At 38.4% G+C, this 17059-nt stretch overlaps 3 protein-coding genes across 5 annotated transcripts; 2 read left to right on the top strand and 1 right to left on the bottom strand.

Moving 5' to 3' along the window:
- The first annotated feature begins 254 nt into the window (after positions 1 to 254).
- LOC122612679 (dynein axonemal assembly factor 1 homolog) lies at positions 255 to 5741 on the top strand. 2 transcript variants are annotated; one of them, XM_043786446.1, is made up of 5 exons: positions 255 to 469; positions 526 to 995; positions 1050 to 1114; positions 1763 to 1848; positions 1904 to 5741. In XM_043786446.1, the coding sequence occupies exons 1-5, from the start codon at positions 337 to 339 to the stop codon at positions 5647 to 5649; spliced, it is 4500 nt and encodes a 1499-aa protein (XP_043642381.1). In that variant the 5' UTR covers positions 255 to 336; the 3' UTR covers positions 5650 to 5741. The 2 variants fall into 2 exon arrangements, with proteins under 2 accessions (XP_043642381.1, XP_043642382.1); XM_043786447.1 differs by having other exon boundaries at positions 305 to 469; positions 534 to 995.
- A 417-nt stretch (positions 5742 to 6158) lies between these two features.
- LOC122614603 (putative gustatory receptor 39b) lies at positions 6159 to 8397 on the bottom strand. Its single transcript, XM_043789207.1, has 3 exons — positions 7513 to 8397; positions 6529 to 6696; positions 6159 to 6468 (listed from the first exon to the last, which is right to left on the bottom strand). The coding sequence occupies exons 1-3, from the start codon at positions 8395 to 8397 to the stop codon at positions 6412 to 6414; spliced, it is 1110 nt and encodes a 369-aa protein (XP_043645142.1). The 3' UTR covers positions 6159 to 6411.
- A 1670-nt stretch (positions 8398 to 10067) lies between these two features.
- On the top strand, positions 10068 to 16857 carry LOC122612335 (cytosolic 10-formyltetrahydrofolate dehydrogenase). 2 transcript variants are annotated; one of them, XM_043785879.1, is made up of 3 exons: positions 10068 to 10088; positions 12681 to 14786; positions 16108 to 16857. In XM_043785879.1, exons 1-3 carry the CDS (start codon positions 10083 to 10085, stop codon positions 16735 to 16737), a joined length of 2742 nt encoding a protein of 913 aa, XP_043641814.1. In that variant the 5' UTR covers positions 10068 to 10082; the 3' UTR covers positions 16738 to 16857. The 2 variants fall into 2 exon arrangements, with proteins under 2 accessions (XP_043641814.1, XP_043641813.1); XM_043785878.1 differs by lacking the exon at positions 10068 to 10088 and adding an exon at positions 10964 to 11103.
- The last annotated feature ends 202 nt before the right edge of the window (positions 16858 to 17059 follow it).

The raw sequence follows: 17059 nt of genomic DNA, 5'->3' as shown, positions 1-17059 counted from the left end.
TATCCGACAGCTAGAATTGTATCTGTGTTCAAGGTACTGTATTCATGTTTGCTGTTTGGATCAATACCTTTTGGTATTATTAGAGTGAAGAATAATGTTTATTATGGGCCGAGATTATGTACATGCATACATATGTGTTCGTTACCATTGGCTACAATAATCAATAATCTATGCCATTTTACCGGTTGCTATCAGCAAAGTGTGTTTGTTCAATAAAAACGAAAGCAGTAAGTGTGCTATTCTGGAACTGTTCAAACAAATCGTTATTATACTTAAAAAAGAAGAAATATATTATAACATTTTAAATCGGAAAACAAATATATAAGGAAAAATAAAATGTCTCATTCTAATCGTAAAGAAATAAGTGGTCTTACACGAATGACACCCAAGGGCCTTAAAGAACTATGCAAGAAAGACAAGCTTTACCAAACACCACGATTAAATGATGTACTATATTTGCACTATCAGGGTAAGTTGTCAGATCTTTCTTCCTAAGTAAAGATTATAAGAGAGTATTAATTTCAGGTTTTCAGTGCATAGAACACTTGGAAGAGTACACAGAGCTTAAGTGTTTGTGGTTAGAATGCAATGCCATTTCCGAAATTAAGGGCTTGGAGAAACTTAGCAAACTGAAGTGTCTCTTTCTTCAAAACAACCTTATAACCAAAATTGAAAATTTAGAACCATGTCGCGAGCTAGATACTTTAAATCTGAGCTCAAATCATATTCGCAAAATACAAAACATTGGGACCAATATCTTGCCAGTTCTAAATACTCTTACCATTGCATCAAACTATCTTAAGGACAGTGAAAGCCTGTCAGACTTGGTTCAATGTAAAAAACTATCTGTGCTAGATTTATCAAACAACAGAATTGACGATATTTTGATTGTAAAAATATTTGAGCAGATGCTCAATCTGAAGGTCTTGGTTCTGCAAGGTAACCCGGTTGTTTCCCGCCTGCCCCAGTATCGGAAGACATTGATACTGGCTTGCGTAAGTTTATTTTGGGTCCATGATAATAATATACTACATTCAAATCCCGAACAGAAGGAGCTTACTTATTTGGATAGCCGCCCTGTGTTTCCTCGTGATCGAGCATGTGCTGAGGCTTGGTAAGAATTTCATACCCGTTACTCGTAGAGTAAATGGGTACACTAATAATGTAATAGGTAAAACAAACCTTTTCCGAGTATATTAGTATGTTTATTCCTGATAAGGATTAATATCTGCGTCTGTCTGGCCCTTTGTCTTTTTGTCTGCCCTATAAACATCGAGAGCTCCGGAACTATACAGCTATAAAGTTGAGATTCCAGAGGCAGACTTAACGTAAATGTTGCCAGATATTGCCACACTCACTCTAACGCCCACAAACCGCACAAAACTGCCGCGCCAACACTTTTGAAACATGTATTGATATGATTTCGTTATATTATTTGCCTTGTCAATTTCTATTGGTATGCCAAAAATTTGCTTGCCAAGCTCACAAATCGCCCAAAGCTGTCATGCCCACACTTTTGCAAATAGTTTGATATTTTTTCATTTTTTTTTATTAGTTCTGTAAATTTCTATCGATTTGCCAAACATATTTTTCCCATTCCCACGCTCCAAACCCCCTAAAACGGCTATATATAATTGGCATTAGTCCACTTTATATATACTTTATATACACTTTTTAACGAATCTAGTATACCCTACTACTCTACGAGTTACTGGTATACAAAATAAGCATTCCAAATCGATTTAATTAAATGTTTACATAGGAAACGAGATGGCTATGAAGGGGAACGCAAGGAAAATAATCGTTGGAACCGAGCTGAGCGCAGAAAAACACGCGAAAGCATTAACTGTAAGTAGAACAATAAGAATATGAAAACGATCATCTTATCCGTCATTCCACAAAGGTACCATACGTATGCGCAATAGTCACCGTCCACCTGATCAGCAGGATTCATTGCTGAGGTCTAGTGATTCGGAAGACGACACATGTACCGGTACAACCCTTACGAAGGTAGCACTTGAGAACGGTTGTGTCGATGATATATGGGAGGAGGTGTCGTGTGAACATCCTACCTCAGAGAGCGGTACCAGTACATCAAGCTCAGTGGAAGACAATGATGCTACAAACTCTCAGGATGATCTCATAGCAGAGAAATTGAGTAATCGTGGAAACCTCGAGGGGCGTCCAAAAGTCCTTAATGAAACTGAAGTGAGTAACCTAACGAGAGTCAATCAAAATGTCAATAATGTGGAACCTAGTAATATGAAAACGAACGTATTTGAGGATGTTAGCAAGAAATCGCAGATTATTATAGAAGAGAAAAACGTTCCGAAAATAAATCTTTTAAACGAACCAGCCGTTCTGAATGACAAAAAAGCGATTATCGTTAAGTGTGAAAAAACTGATAATACTTCCATAGGACCAGTTCATAAGAAAACCGTTTTTCACGAGGACGCTGAAATACAAAATATGGAAGACATGGTTCTATGCCACGATTTTATTAAATCAAACGGACATATGAGCTCGGAATTTTCCGTCAGTTCAAAGCTGGGAAAAGATTTTGAGCAAACATGTACTGCCCCAAGAAATAAAGATAAAAAAATCATGGAAATTGAAAGCAAACTTATTCATGAAATTCCCGAAAGTTTTGCAGCTGATGACGATGATAAACTTAACAAAACTTTCGATTTAAATCTATATGAGACCACAAGTGCACACCACGCACACCAATTTTTTTTTGACGAAAGCAAAATGCCAATGAGCTGTTATCAAGAAGATAATGAGTCTAACCTTTTACACAAAAGCAAGAAGGAAACACTGTTTGAAGAAGACTGTTTCATTGCAAATGACAAGTGTGCTCATGACCTAGAGGAAATAGGTCGCCAAATAGATGAGGATCTGGCAGAACTTAAGCAGTCCACTCAAAATGTGGTCGGGATTTCAAAAGTCGAGATTGCTGATACAGACATTGAAACAGATGAGGAGGATCTCATAGCACAGCGGGACCCATACTCTCCACTTCTCAAGCAGCAATTTAAAAACAGGCGTATGAAAATGATGTTGATAGAAGAATCCAACGCCCAAGGGGAATCACTAAGGGATTTAAACATTACACTCTCAAACGAATCTGGCAGAGATGACAAGCAAGACCAATTATTTGCCCGAATATTAGATGATGCAACAGAAAATATACCCAAACGCATCTTTGGTACTGGGTGTGATGCACTTAGTAACACTTGGCCTCAAGAAGAGTGCTTGCTTCAATTGACTTTATCCGAAGTGAAAGAAACTCCTGCTCAAGAAAACACCTTTAAAAATTCTATAACAAATACTTCAAGTTTCGAAGAGGCGAATGAAATTTGCGTTTGTATGGATCAAAAAATGGCCGAGGAAGAGGAAGCTTTAGGTAAGCTGTTGCATGACCTGGAAAACGAGGCCGAAAACGTGTATGAAATAAACACGAACATGAAGTACGAAGAAACCAATTCCAATAAGGAAGTAGTCAGTATTTGTTCATCCTTGCTAGACGATATTATAGATGAGCTTACGTTGAACGAGATACTGTGGCATGAGAAACCCAAAAGTTTCAAATTCGGACCTATCGAATCTGACGAGGAGTTTAGTTACTCATTGGAACCGCAATTGGAAAAGTTGGTTCCCCCTGCACTAGAAGATCCGGCCCGAGGAAAAAGCCTTCGAGAATGTTTGGATACCTTTTCTGATTTTGTCTCTTCCATGGCAGATCCAAAGCTGCCTCTGATGCTGGGTCGTAACCCCACATCAGGTGTGGAGAAAATTCGTGCCGCTCAAGAATTGCTAAAGTCTAAAAATCTTGCGGAGATATACGCGGATTCGGCGGAAACCTTAAACTCCCAGGTAGCCAAAGAAATTGAAAAGCGCAAGCGGCGCGTGGCAGCCACTGCTACCCGTTGTTTTAGTCAACGCGATAAATATGATGATACACTAGAGTTGGTGAAAAATCGGTTGATGATTGTCAAGAGAGATTCCGGGGATCTGGAAGAACTGCCACCTCCACCCCCCTTAATAAGTGACACAGATTCCGAAGACTACGACACAGCTGACGATGAGTATACGCCTGGGAACGGGGGTCATAAACTTGGGTCAACACCTAAGGATTCGAAAAAACACCTAACAAATAGTTTGTTGAAGAAAAAGCAAGACGACTCCGACATTGTAGAAGAAGTTGGTGAAAAAAACGATCATGGTGAAGATGAATTTCATTCTTTGGAAGCTATGACAACCTTTGGTAGCCTAGATGCCGAATTTTTTCAGAAGCTGGATCTTCAGAAAGTTAACGATTCCGAAGACTTAAAACCGGCCATCAACTGCATGCGAAGTTATAACGAACTTCAAGCCTATATGAAATTCGGATCATTGCAACACCGGCTGAATACAGAGGAAACAAAGATGTTGCAGACAAGTTTTTCCACGGTTGGCTCTGATGAAGGCAAGCCAAAGTCACGAAACCCCCAAGGAGAAAAAGAGGATAACCTTCTTAAAAAGATGGTTCTTCGCATGAAAGAGTACGAGGAACGGGAGCATCAGCTCCAGCTAGTACCGCATGAATTAGGTCCAATTAAGCTATCCTTTGGTGGATCTAAGCTTTTCGAGCAAACTCCAGAGACTGTCCTTGTCCATACAGAAAATGAACCTATTAGGATCAAATTTATAGATAACAAGAAAACAAACATAGACGAGAGCACAGGTCCAATTAAAAATAATTGCGAGCCACTTGTCAAGGCCTCCTGTAAAACATCAAACCAAAGTATAGACGACGATATACAGTCCGATGTTTCAACTGACTACGAATCTAGCGAAGAAGTAGTTGTTGTAGAGCCACCTAAACTTTCCGAAGCGGTTTTAAAATCGTTCTACTCTGATGGATTTGAAGCAGACTTAAAAATGGTCAATGAACTTGAAGAAGCTACTCGACGTAATCTCTATTGCTATCATTCAAATGAATTGCTTAATCCAACAAAGAATCATCACTTTTCATTAAAAGAAACATTGTCTTCTAAAACCTCTACTTATGAGTTGACTGTAGGCGCCAAGGCCAAGTGGTCCAAAATAGCTGAACGACTACACGAATTTCTTGATCCGGAGACGATTGCGAAGCTAAATAATGAACAGTTTGGTGAAAGCGATGAATGTGAGGACAGTCAAGATGCTAATATTTTTACAGATATAACGTTTGAGGAAAACAATTTAAAAAAATATGATAAATTGGTTTCAGAAGAATATAACAGTACACAAGCCATTTATGATGAAAACTCATGTCCGTCTGAGCTTAATGGCAATGATAAATTTTCGGACCTTAAAGGATTTAAAAAAGGTAAAGAAATGACAACATGTAATCCGGAATCAAATAGTGTGATGACCCAATCCAAAAAGAAAACTTCCGAAATTTTGCCAAATGAAATTGGAAATATAAATACAGCTTGCTCTTCTTTTGAAGCTCCACCAACTGATTCCATTGGGATTGAATACTTTGAGGACCCAACATTAACCCAAATTAATCCACAAGTTTTAAAAACTAAACAAATTGAGTGCAATCTTCAGATTTTGAGCGAGGATGGAGACGTTGTGGTCCAAGAGCTCAGTGTCAATGCTCAGGTGTCTTTTGAGTAAAATTCGATCCCGATTAATTTGTTAAAATGTAATTCATTGTTTTTAAATAGTTTTTTTATTTCAAGTAAATGGAGGAATATTCGAAAACGTAATTATAAATGTATTTTAATTGCCCCGCTATGATAAGGCATGGAAAGTTCAATTTAAAATCCAGCTCGTACCGCTCAAGTATGTATATGTAAAAATGTATAAAAAGTTGAAAGCACTCACAAAAAGATTAGATGGACTTCGTCTATAAGGGGTGCACGACACGAACTACTTGAAACCGGATCGTAGTTTAATGGTGCATCATAGAAACCGGTTAGTTTCTTAGACTGCTAGCTGGTTTCTAGCGCAGGGCAAACGTTTGGGTTATCACTTGGCTGCCATTGATAACAGTTGTTTTTGATTATCGGTATTACCAAGCGAAAAATATTATTATTTATTGGTCAGCTCCAAAATTTCAGGATCGAAACTTATTCTGTTTTGAAATTTTTTGTTATCGGGTTTCTTATGTTGGACCCCCTGCACCTAACTTTTCATTTTTGGTGGATGATTAAATGTATTTTGTTCATCCAAGTATTTTGTCTTTATCATGCTAGATCAACCATAAAGTATATTGCGCCAAGGAACTAAATCCCATATTGGGCTAATAAGCCTGGTGATAATTTGATGCTGTGTTAAATCAAAGACATTATAACATTATTCCAATGTCTTTGGTTAAATGTTGTTTCATATATTTTCGTAGTCTTTCTTACATCAGAGAAATGGGTGAAACAGTTGCTACACTGAACTGAATTGCATAAGCACGATTAAATAGGTCACTTTCGCAGCCAAAATCTGAAAATGTTAAAATATATTTAAATCTAAGCGCTATTTGGAAACGAAAAGCATACAAACCGACATTAGAAGCGAGTTATCGGCGTTCATAAAGCCCTCAGCATTGATAGTCAATAAATTTTGTTCCACTTGCATTATAAACTCTGTCAGCAGATCTTTATAAGAGGTTTCTCTTCCGATCGAGGGATGGAAGGACAAATTCCTTAAATAACTTCCAATCATGACACTCTAAGGGGGGTGGAAATAGATTTTGTTTGTAACATTATAAGGATTATAGAATATACAATATATGTGTGTAAATGAAAAGATTTCATGTTATTTAAGTTATTTGGATTATCTTGTTTTATGATTTTATGTTTTTTTTATTGTAAATTGTAAACAAAATACAGTTCTTATACCCTTGCAGATGGTTTGATTTCAGTCAGAAGATTGCAACGCAGTGATAAAGACATTTGCGACCATATAAAGTATATTCTTGATTTATTTGTTTGTATAGCCCTGTCCGTATGTACGTCGGTCCGTTTATACGCAAATTAGTTTTATTGCAGGTACTATATAAGTCTGAGGTAGCCGGATTGGACCGTTATATCATACAGCTAATATAGCAAGCTTTCGCATTTAAAAAAAACAAAAAAAATGTACCGTCGTTTTTTTTATCATAAAATGTTCTAAATTGATATATAGTACGTCAGTTTTCGGCAATATATAAATTTGGTTTCAATTCGATAAACATCTAAACAGGAAGGAAGAGCCGAAAACTAATTAGCTAATTAATGAATAATAAAATCTTACCTTCTTTAAATTCGATTATAAAGCATTATAATTCGCAATACCATTGTTTTTTGACAATATATAATTTCAGGTTGAATTTGATCAAAGTCGGACGACAATATCATAAAGCTGCCTTAGGAATGTTGCAAAAATTTAACATATCAGAAAAGAAATCATTGTTTTGGTTCTTTTTTTTTAAATTAAATTATTGCAAGGGTACATAAGCTTCGGCATGCCGAAACCAAGCAATCTTTCATGTTTTGGTTTTATAACCTGTCGTTGACAAAAATCTCCATAACGGCAAAACACCAAGATGTTAACGAATGATGGTAAAAAAACGGAAAATGTGGCATAAAGGTACTTGTATTGATAGACCTCAGCCAGAACCTGCTGGGTCCAGTAAATATTGACGGTGCTATCTGAAAACAGAACCACATAGGTGCCAAGTATGGACCAGCCAAAGAGATCGTTGAAGTCGGTGAACAGATGATAAAGTTCCATATGACACTGTTTAAGTGCTAACAGAAAATCTAGGGAGCAAAGACGATTGGCATTACTGTCCAAACTGCGGTTGGAGCCCATCAAATGACACTCAAGAACGTTTTGGAGTCGTTTACCTAACAGACTCGCGTGCTGACCCAGCAAATCTACGTACAAAAGCATTAATACGAATTGCATCCTTATAATAAGGATTGACAAGAGGGAGGACCAAAAGTAGAGAAGGCTTCCGCTTAGGGCAACATAGATGGAGGGCAATACCGTCACCAAACATCCAATACCGAGTGCTAGAATTTTCGCATACGACTGCCACTTTAACCGCCCTACATGTATCTTAAGTTCGCACTGCAATCGAAGTCCCAAGTTCTTTATCTCCATGCAGAACCTGAAGTAGTCATCGTAGTGAACCATCATCTGCAGCACAATTACAGCAACACACACAATCTTAGCTACGAAAACAATCACGTTGACCATAAGAGAGAGAAATAGTTCTGAATTCTGTGGAAAATTAATGGAAATCCCGAAATTAACTGCATTTAAAATAATTAGGAACGCTGAGTACAATTTCTGAACGAACTGAGAATGAGCACAACTCTCTGACCAAGGCACAAGGCCCAGCAAAGCAAAGTATTTGAGGTACGGATGAAGGGAATAAAGCATGCTGTACGGTTGAAAATATACTGGCTATAATAACATGAAATTTCCAGAATATTTAACTACTCCCACTTGAAGGCACTATGAGCAAGTAATTTGCTAATTGATCAGATAACTTTGCTTCTCAACTAATACTGTTCCACGATAGCTTACCAATAAGAAATCCACATTTTTAAAGCATTTGTTTTATCAGAGAATAATTAAGTTCATCGTAATACCTGCATAGCTTATATGCCACATGTATATGTATATGCCAATCCAAACAAAAATTCTGTTCACGAGAAATACATTCATTTCATAAATGTGTCGTTTAATTTTAAATGGAATTTATATAATTTTGTAATACACTTGAACAAGCAGCAATGTGAATTCTGTAGCAAGCAGAAGCTTCAGTATGCAGTGAGACAACGGCTCTTTTAAATACACTTCCATAAAATTATTAACTATTATTGTCAGATTTTCAAAATGTTCTTCAATATTGATGACCTAAAAATGCATTCGCCAGGCCGTCCTTAGCTCTGTGGGTCTTTGTGGACGTTGTAACGTTTTGTCACAAAAATCTGCTTCTATGTTTTTATTGTTCCAGAGGTCACAACGTTCACCCGGACGTACAGACGGACATGGATAGATCGAATCTCTTATTCATTCTGATGACTAAAATATATACCTCAAAGCGTCGAAAACGGTTTCTTGTATCACTTACATACTTTTTAACGAATCCAGTTATACACCTTACCTCTACGAGTAAAAGGTACAAAAACTAGCACGCTCAACATATTCGTTTTTTGATGCTATCGCTACGTTTTTCTACGTTTCCGCTGATTATCGATCTTTTCTATATTTCAATTGTGATTCCATATATAAAGTGAGCTAACAGAGTCACCAGGTTGCATATGTACATATTTTTTTACCCTTGCAGAAAGTATATTGATTTCAGAAGTTTGTAACGCTGTAAAGAAGAACTGTGCCATAAAACCCATATAAAGTATTTTTGATTTTTATCAACAGTCGAGTCAATATATCGGTATATCAATACATCATATCGGCTGCCATACCAAAAAAATAATTTTTTTTAATTCCATCGCTTTAATCATAAAGTATTCCAATTTTCCACAATATCTAATTTCGTTTTTCGTTTGATAAAAATCTGTCGACTATATCATATAACTACTATAGGAACAACAGTCGGAACATGAATAGCTAATTATTGAAAAGGAAATCTTAGCTTCGCTGTTGTCGATCATAAAACTTTCAAATTCGGTTCACTCCGATTTTTTACAATATGTAATATCGGCTGTAAGTCAAATTCGGACGACTACATCGTTCAGCTGCCATAGTCAGAAAATTGAATTGAATATTTAAAAACGAAATAATAGTTTGGGTTTTTTCTGATCATAAATTATTATTTTTCACCAAGTTTAAAAAATATGTATATTTTGCAAGGGGATATAGGATTCGGCTTGCCGAATCTAGCTTCCGTTCTTGTATATATTTTTTAAACAGTTGATAACGATAATGAAGTGCTCATGTGCTATTAGGGTATAAATAGGACCCAAATTGAAAACACAAAATCAGTTGATAGTTTGCGGGCTCAGAGAAAATAACAACGTGAAAACAGAGTACTGAGTACTCATATTGAAAGCTACTTATTAGTGTTTGTTGTTTAAAGTGCTGAAGACGAATCACCACTAATGGCTGTTAGTATAAATCTGATTTAAATAAGTCGCTTTACGAATAAGTTTGCATTTTACCATATTTGATACGTAATTTACTCTTCAATATGTTTTTTTTTAAATAATTTACTATTTTATTTCGACTTCGGAAAAATGTAAATTAGTTCATGTCCCTAACGCAAATGGACATATTAAAGTGTATAGTCATCGCGTTGTTATAACAACCTGCAGACAATTAGTCGCCTTTGTAGTTGGCAAATAATAAATTAATAAAATCATTCCCAGTGATTGTCATACAAAAACAAGATGGAACGATTTGGTCGAGTTCCCCGACTATCTGATACCCGTTACTAAGCTATTGGAAGTGCGAAGGAGAGACTTCAACACATTTATTGACTCTCTTTCTCAAATACAAAGTTTACATCGCTTTAATCATAAAGTATTCCAATTTTCCACAATATCTAATTTCGTTTTTCGTTTGATAAAAATCTGTCGACTATATCATATAACTACTATAGGAACAACAGTCGGAACATGAATAGCTAATTATTGAAAAGGAAATCTTAGCTTCGCTGTTGTCGATCATAAAACTTTCAAATTCGGTTCACTCCGATTTTTTACAATATGTAATATCGGCTGTAAGTCAAATTCGGACGACTACATCGTTCAGCTGCCATAGTCAGAAAATTGAATTGAGTATTTAAAAACGAAATAATAGTTTGGGTTTTTTCTGATCATAAATTATTATTTTTCACCAAGTTTAAAAAATATGTATATTTTGCAAGGGGATATAGGATTCGGCTTGCCGAATCTAGCTTCCGTTCTTGTATATATTTTTTAAACAGTTGATAACGATAATGAAGTGCTCATGTGCTATCAGGGTATAAATAGGACCCAAATTGAAAACACAAAATCAGTTGATAGTTTGCGGGCTCAGAGAAAATAACAACGTGAAAACAGAGTACTGAGTACTCATATTGAAAGCTACTTATTAGTGTTTGTTGTTTAAAGTGCTGAAGACGAATCACCACTAATGGCTGTTAGTATAAATCTGATTTAAATAAGTCGCTTTACGAATAAGTTTGCATTTTACCATATTTGATACGTAATTTACTCTTCAATATGTTTTTTTTTAAATAATTTACTATTTTATTTCGACTTCGGAAAAATGTAAATTAGTTCATGTCCCTAACGCAAATGGACATATTAAAGTGTATAGTCATCGCGTTGTTATAACAACCTGCAGACAATTAGTCGCCTTTGTAGTTGGCAAATAATAAATTAATAAAATCATTCCCAGTGATTGTCATACAAAAACAAGATGGAACGATATGGTCGAGTTCCCCGACTATCTGATACCCGTTACTAAGCTATTGGAAGTGCGAAGGAGAGACTTCAACACATTTATTGACTCTCTTTCTCAAATACAAAGTTTACACCCAGCAAGTAGTATGTGAACTTCTCTATCGTCAAGTATGCTGCTTTTATCTCCAGTATGTAGCTATGTCGTTTTAAATCGCTTTTCAAGGTATTTTTACTCCAGAAAAATATTTAATGAAGATTACTTCCAAACCGAAACATCGCACAGTGGCGCATTAGATACAGATACTGAATTTTAAGCAAATTGTTGATGACAACGGACAGGTAATAGTTCAAAAGGGTTGAATACAAAAAATAATTCAAATCGGTTCAGTATTTTAGGAGTTACACGTGTTCAAAGTTAAACCTTTTTTGGGTTGCAAAAAAAGCAGGCATTTTTTGTAGAAAATTTGGACTTTGCGGTCGATTTTTAGGTAAAATATGTAACCGACCAAGCTGGTTATGGTCTCTATGAAAAGGGTCATCAAATCTCGCTAAAACCAAGGTGGAATAAATGTATAATAATCTTCGCACGTGCAGGCATACCTGTTTTACCGAAGTACTAATTTTCACCTATTTTTCAACTTTGAGGGAAAACAATAAATGGGATTCTACCGGATTCTGTGTTTGGCGTATGAGGTGCTGTTCTTGAATATATTCTTTATCAGAATCAATCAATCACGCCCACTCTAACGCTCACAAACCGCCCAAAACATTCACGCCCAATCTTTTGCAAAACTTTTTGTTTTGTAATTTTATTATTTTTCCCCTATTTCTGTGAATATGCCAGAAAAATGTCAAAATTTCTTGTTCGCGCTTCCACTAGCTGAGTAACGGTTCGACTTAGTCGAACTTGTTTATAACTAATATATGGTTTTATGATACGTTGGCAGGCATCGGTATCTGCTTTTTATAGCTCCATTTATAACATCAATTTTTAAATATTTAGACTAGAAGTTTTATATTAAATTGAAAATGTATACAACCAAGAAGACCGCTCATTCTAGACATTCAGATACGCGTTACTCAGCTAGCGGCATATCAAGGGAAAAATTTAAAAAGTTCGTTTGAATATTAATATACATATTTTGGAAAAAATATAGTTAAATAAAATAAATCAAACCTCTTTTAATCAACGAGACCAAGATAAAGTTTAATATTAAATTCCTTTAATTTATTTAATTTTATGTGTCCAATCTTAACAAATTAAAAATCGTTCTATATTTTGTTTTCTTTTTATCTCATTGTGCTTTTCAGCTAAAACTAAGAATCGCAATTATTGGACAGAGCAATTTCGCTGCTGATGTTTTGGAGCTTCTTTTGGAGCGCTCAAATATCCAAATTGTAGGAGTCTTCACTATTCCAGATAAAGGCAGTCGAGAGGACATTTTGGCAACTACTGCTACCATCCACAATATACCTGTTTTCAAGTTCGCGAGCTGGCGTCGCAAGGGAATAGCAGTGCCAGAGGTCTTGGAACAATACAAGTCTGTGGGCGCTACTCTGAATGTTTTGCCCTTCTGTTCTCAATTCATTCCCATGGAGGTGATTGACGGGACTCTATTGGGTAGCATTTGTTACCATCCGTCTATCCTGCCACGTCACCGCGGAGCTAGTGCCATATCGTGGACCCTGATCGAAGGCGACGAAGTGGCCGGCTTCAGCATCTTTTGGGCAGATGACGGTCTTGACACAGGACCCTTGCTGCTAACCCGGCAAACAAACCTGGAACCCACGGACACGCTGGACACCATATACAAGCGCTTTCTATACCCCGAAGGTGTACAGGCTATGGGGGTCGCCGTGGACATGGTGGCTAGTGGTACGGCACCCAAGATAATCCAGGCGGAAGTGGGGGCAACCTACGACCCGGCTATGTTTAAAACAGAAAATCAGATAATCAATCTTCAGGCCCCAGCAGAAAAAATTTGGAACTTTGTTCGCGGTTTGGACTCAGTTCCTGGAGCCATAGCCACGGTTCTGCATGAAAATGGCTCAGAGGAGCAAATTCGACTCTACGGAGCTCATCTGTACTCTGCTGGACCCGTATCGAATGGAAAAGTTATACGGCTAAGGGGCCTAACGAAACCCGCCTGGATACACATCGGTGGTCTTCTTATAGAGGGAACCGACGGTGTCTTTGTCAACATTCGCCGCATTAAGCGTGGCACAAAGGTAATCAGCGCGAGCGAGTGGTTTAAGCAAGCTGAGGATCAGTCTATCACCGATTTTAGCGAAGACGAATTGACGAAGCGAACGTTGCTGGCCGGAATTTGGAAGGCAATACTCAATGAAGAAATCGACTCATCGACCGATTTCTTTGCATCCGGCGCAGGTTCAATGGACGTGGTGCGCTTAGTCGAGGAGGTTAAAGATGCCTTTGACGTGCCGCTGCAGAACGAGCAAGTTTTTATGGCCCCCGTGTTCGAGGAGTTCTTTAGCGAGCTGGTTAGGTTTCTTCGACAGGGAAGTGCCTGCTCCGGTGACCAGCAACTCGAATTTGAAGCATTCACGTTGAGGGCCAACAAAAGGGAGATCCGAGTGCCAACGCAACTTTTTATAAACGGCGAGTTTGCAGACGCCGAGGATCAACGCACTTTGGAAATTGTTAACCCAACCAATGAGGAAGTGCTTTGTAAAGTGGCCTGCGCCTCGGCCACCGACGTGGACAAGGCAGTGCAAGCAGCCCACTCTGCTTTTTATGGATCCTGGAAGCAGATAACACCCAGACAACGAGGTCAGTTGATGCTCAACTTGGCTGATCTGATGGAACGAAATAAGGAGGAGCTGGCCACTATTGAGTCAGTCGACTCGGGAGCGGTTTACACGTTAGCCCTTAAAACCCACATTGGAATGTCCATCGAAGCGTGGCGCTACTTTGCCGGATGGTGCGACAAGATCCAGGGCAACACGATCCCCGTTAACCCTGCGAGACCTAACAACGTATTGACCTTCACCCGTAAGGAGCCAATCGGTGTATGCGGGTTAATAACGCCTTGGAACTACCCTCTGATGATGCTTTCCTGGAAAATGGCCGCCTGCATTGCCGCCGGGAATACATGTCTCATAAAGCCTGCCCAAACCTGCCCGCTGACTGCTCTAAAGTTTGCAGAGCTAACTGTCCAGGCCGGATTTCCCGCAGGCGTGATCAATGTCCTGCCAGGAAAAGGTTCAGTTGCAGGACAGGCAGTGGCAGACCATCAGCTGGTCCGCAAACTTGGTTTCACCGGGTCCACTCCCATTGGCAAGCACATTATGAAGTCCTGCGCAGACTCTAACCTTAAAAAATGCTCCCTGGAGCTGGGCGGCAAGAGTCCGCTAATTATCTTCGCTGATTGTGATATGGACAAGGCCGTCAGACACGTAAGTATGCACCTGTTATAGTGAAAAAGCAAAAATATGAATGGTGGAAGATATATAAGTAATCATAGTGATTACGCTATTGATTTAAATTGGAAATTAGATTGGGAAAAATGTTGTTGATGCGTTCATTTTGGTTGGCTAAAAAATATATGTATTACTACTGTATCATTCGGATAATTCATTAAGGTTTATAAATTGTTCTTTTTAATTTCTAAATTACCCAGTATATTCTAAAAAATTTCATAATGGGAACATAAACAAGAGAGAACGCTATAGTCGGCTGTTCCCCGACTATCTGATACCCGTTACTCAGCTAGTGAAAGTGCGAAGGAGTCTTCAACACTGACAGTTTTTGCGGTTTGTGGGCGTTAAAGTGGGCGTGGCAAAAAGTTTTTTGGTAAATCGATAGAATTTTACAAGACTAATACAAAAATGAAAAAATATCAAAACATTTTTCAAAAGTGTGGGCGTGGCAGCTTTGGGCGGTTTGTGGGCGTTAGAGTGGGCGTGGCAAAAAGTTTTTTGGCAAACCGATAGAAATTTACAAGACTAACAGAAAAATAAAAAAATATCAAAACATTTTTCAAAAGTGTGGGCGTGGCAGTTTTTGGCGGTTTGTGGGCGTTAGAGTGGGCGTGGCAACATGAATCGACAAACTTGCGCTGCTTCTATGTCTCTGGAGTCTGCATGCTGAATCTCAACTTTCTAGCTTTTAAAGTTCCTGAGATCTCGACGTTCATACGGACGGACAGACGGACAGACGGACGGACAGACGGACGGACAGACGGACATGGCCAGATCGACTCGGCTATTGATCCTGATCAAGAATATATATACTTTATATGGTCGGAAACGCTTCCTTCTGCCTGTTACATACTTTTCAACGAATCTAGTATACCCTTTTACTCTACGAGTAACGGGTATAAAAATTGTTAGCCAATGAAAATAATTCATGAAGCACGATTTTTAAGAAATAGGACCTTAACTTTCAAATGCATTTTTTTATTTAACACTAGTTACACCTGAAAAAGGCAACCGATTGTTGAAGCAAACAAAATTAACAGCTTAGGCGTCGTTAGATTTTCAACGAATATAGTGAATTATTTTTAACTTCCGAGGTATTTTACTTAACTGGGGTAATAGCCTACTATAACGCCCACATACGCCCATAACGTAGAGTCTGCCTATCGCCCAAATGCTAACAGTATTTGTAAATGTGTACATATTATCTTGATTAGCTTGCCAATACCATGCTAAACGATGTACCAAACAGTCTCGCGATTGAATGTATCAATAACAATGCTTCCTATTTTTCATTCAGGGCATGTCCTCGGTGTTCTTCAACAAAGGAGAGAACTGCATCGCCGCGGGACGTCTTTTCGTCGAAGATCGCATACACGACGAATTTATCCGACGCGTCCTTAAGGATCTGCGCACCATGACCATCGGGGACCCACTTGACCGCGCGACGGCCCACGGGCCTCAAAACCACAAGGCACACTTTGACAAGCTGCTGGAGTTTTGTAGACGAGGGGTCGACGAGGGCGCGAAGCTAGTGTACGGGGGATGTCGAGTCCCACACCTCAAGGGATATTTCTTCACTCCCACAGTGTTCACGAACGTTACAGACGATATGTTCATTGCCCAAGAGGAGTCCTTTGGACCGATTATGATAATATCCAAGTTCAGCGGCAGCGACGTGGGCTCCTTAATGCAGCGTGCTAATCGCACGGAGTATGGCCTGGCCAGTGGCGTTTTTACAAAGGATATTGGCAAAGCGCTTAGCTTTGCTGATAACATTGAGGCGGGCACTGTGTTTGTCAATGTATATAATAAGACTGATGTGGCAGCTCCGTTTGGGGGCTTTAAGCAGAGCGGCTATGGCAAAGATTTGGGTTATGAGGCGCTCAACGAGTACCTTAAGACCAAGTGTGTTACAGTTGAATACTAAAAAGGGCTGCGCCCATGAAATAATGTACTACTTGTAGTACAAGCTAGGTATAGACATAGGTATGTATGTATTTAATGCAGACAACCATATAGTCAATAAAATATAATGTGCACTTATCGATTACTGGCGTTTGATTGATAGATAGATAGAAACGAGAGAACTTTAACGTTAATTGTGAAAAAATAGTAGCAATGAGCACTAAGGGTTTAATGTAGCATGCTCCAATCTTTCCATGATCTTTTGGAAAGCTTCACTCTTCAAAAGCCTCATAAATAACATTATCCCAGGACACCAACCGCTTAACGGTAAGAAGATTAATGAT

Source organism: Drosophila teissieri, chromosome 2R, assembly GCF_016746235.2.
Source record: "Drosophila teissieri strain GT53w chromosome 2R, Prin_Dtei_1.1, whole genome shotgun sequence".
NCBI classification, from domain to species: Eukaryota; Metazoa; Arthropoda; class Insecta; order Diptera; family Drosophilidae; genus Drosophila; species Drosophila teissieri.
The sequence above is the reverse complement of the archived record's forward strand: the minus strand, read 5'-3'. Positions and strand labels throughout refer to the sequence as shown.

What these genes read in the sequence shown, in the direction of transcription:
- LOC122612679 (XM_043786446.1), top strand. Translation starts at nt 337, where the DNA reads ATGTCTCATTCTAATCGTAAAGAAATAAGTGGTCTTACACGAATGACA. An exon ending in ACTATATTTGCACTATCAGG is followed by an intron (nt 470 to 525) that starts GTAAGTTGTCAG and finishes TATTAATTTCAG; the next exon opens with GTTTTCAGTGCATAGAACAC. An exon ending in CGAGCATGTGCTGAGGCTTG is followed by an intron (nt 1,115 to 1,762) that starts GTAAGAATTTCA and finishes ATGTTTACATAG; the next exon opens with GAAACGAGATGGCTATGAAG.
- LOC122614603 (XM_043789207.1), bottom strand. Translation starts at nt 8,397, where the DNA reads ATGCTTTATTCCCTTCATCCGTACCTCAAATACTTTGCTTTGCTGGGC. An exon ending in GAGATTTTTGTCAACGACAG is followed by an intron (nt 6,697 to 7,512) that starts GTTATAAAACCA and finishes CACCCCCCTTAG; the next exon opens with AGTGTCATGATTGGAAGTTA. An exon ending in ATAACTCGCTTCTAATGTCG is followed by an intron (nt 6,469 to 6,528) that starts GTTTGTATGCTT and finishes TAACATTTTCAG; the next exon opens with ATTTTGGCTGCGAAAGTGAC.
- LOC122612335 (XM_043785879.1), top strand. An exon ending in TGGACAAGGCCGTCAGACAC is followed by an intron (nt 14,787 to 16,107) that starts GTAAGTATGCAC and finishes TTTTTCATTCAG; the next exon opens with GGCATGTCCTCGGTGTTCTT.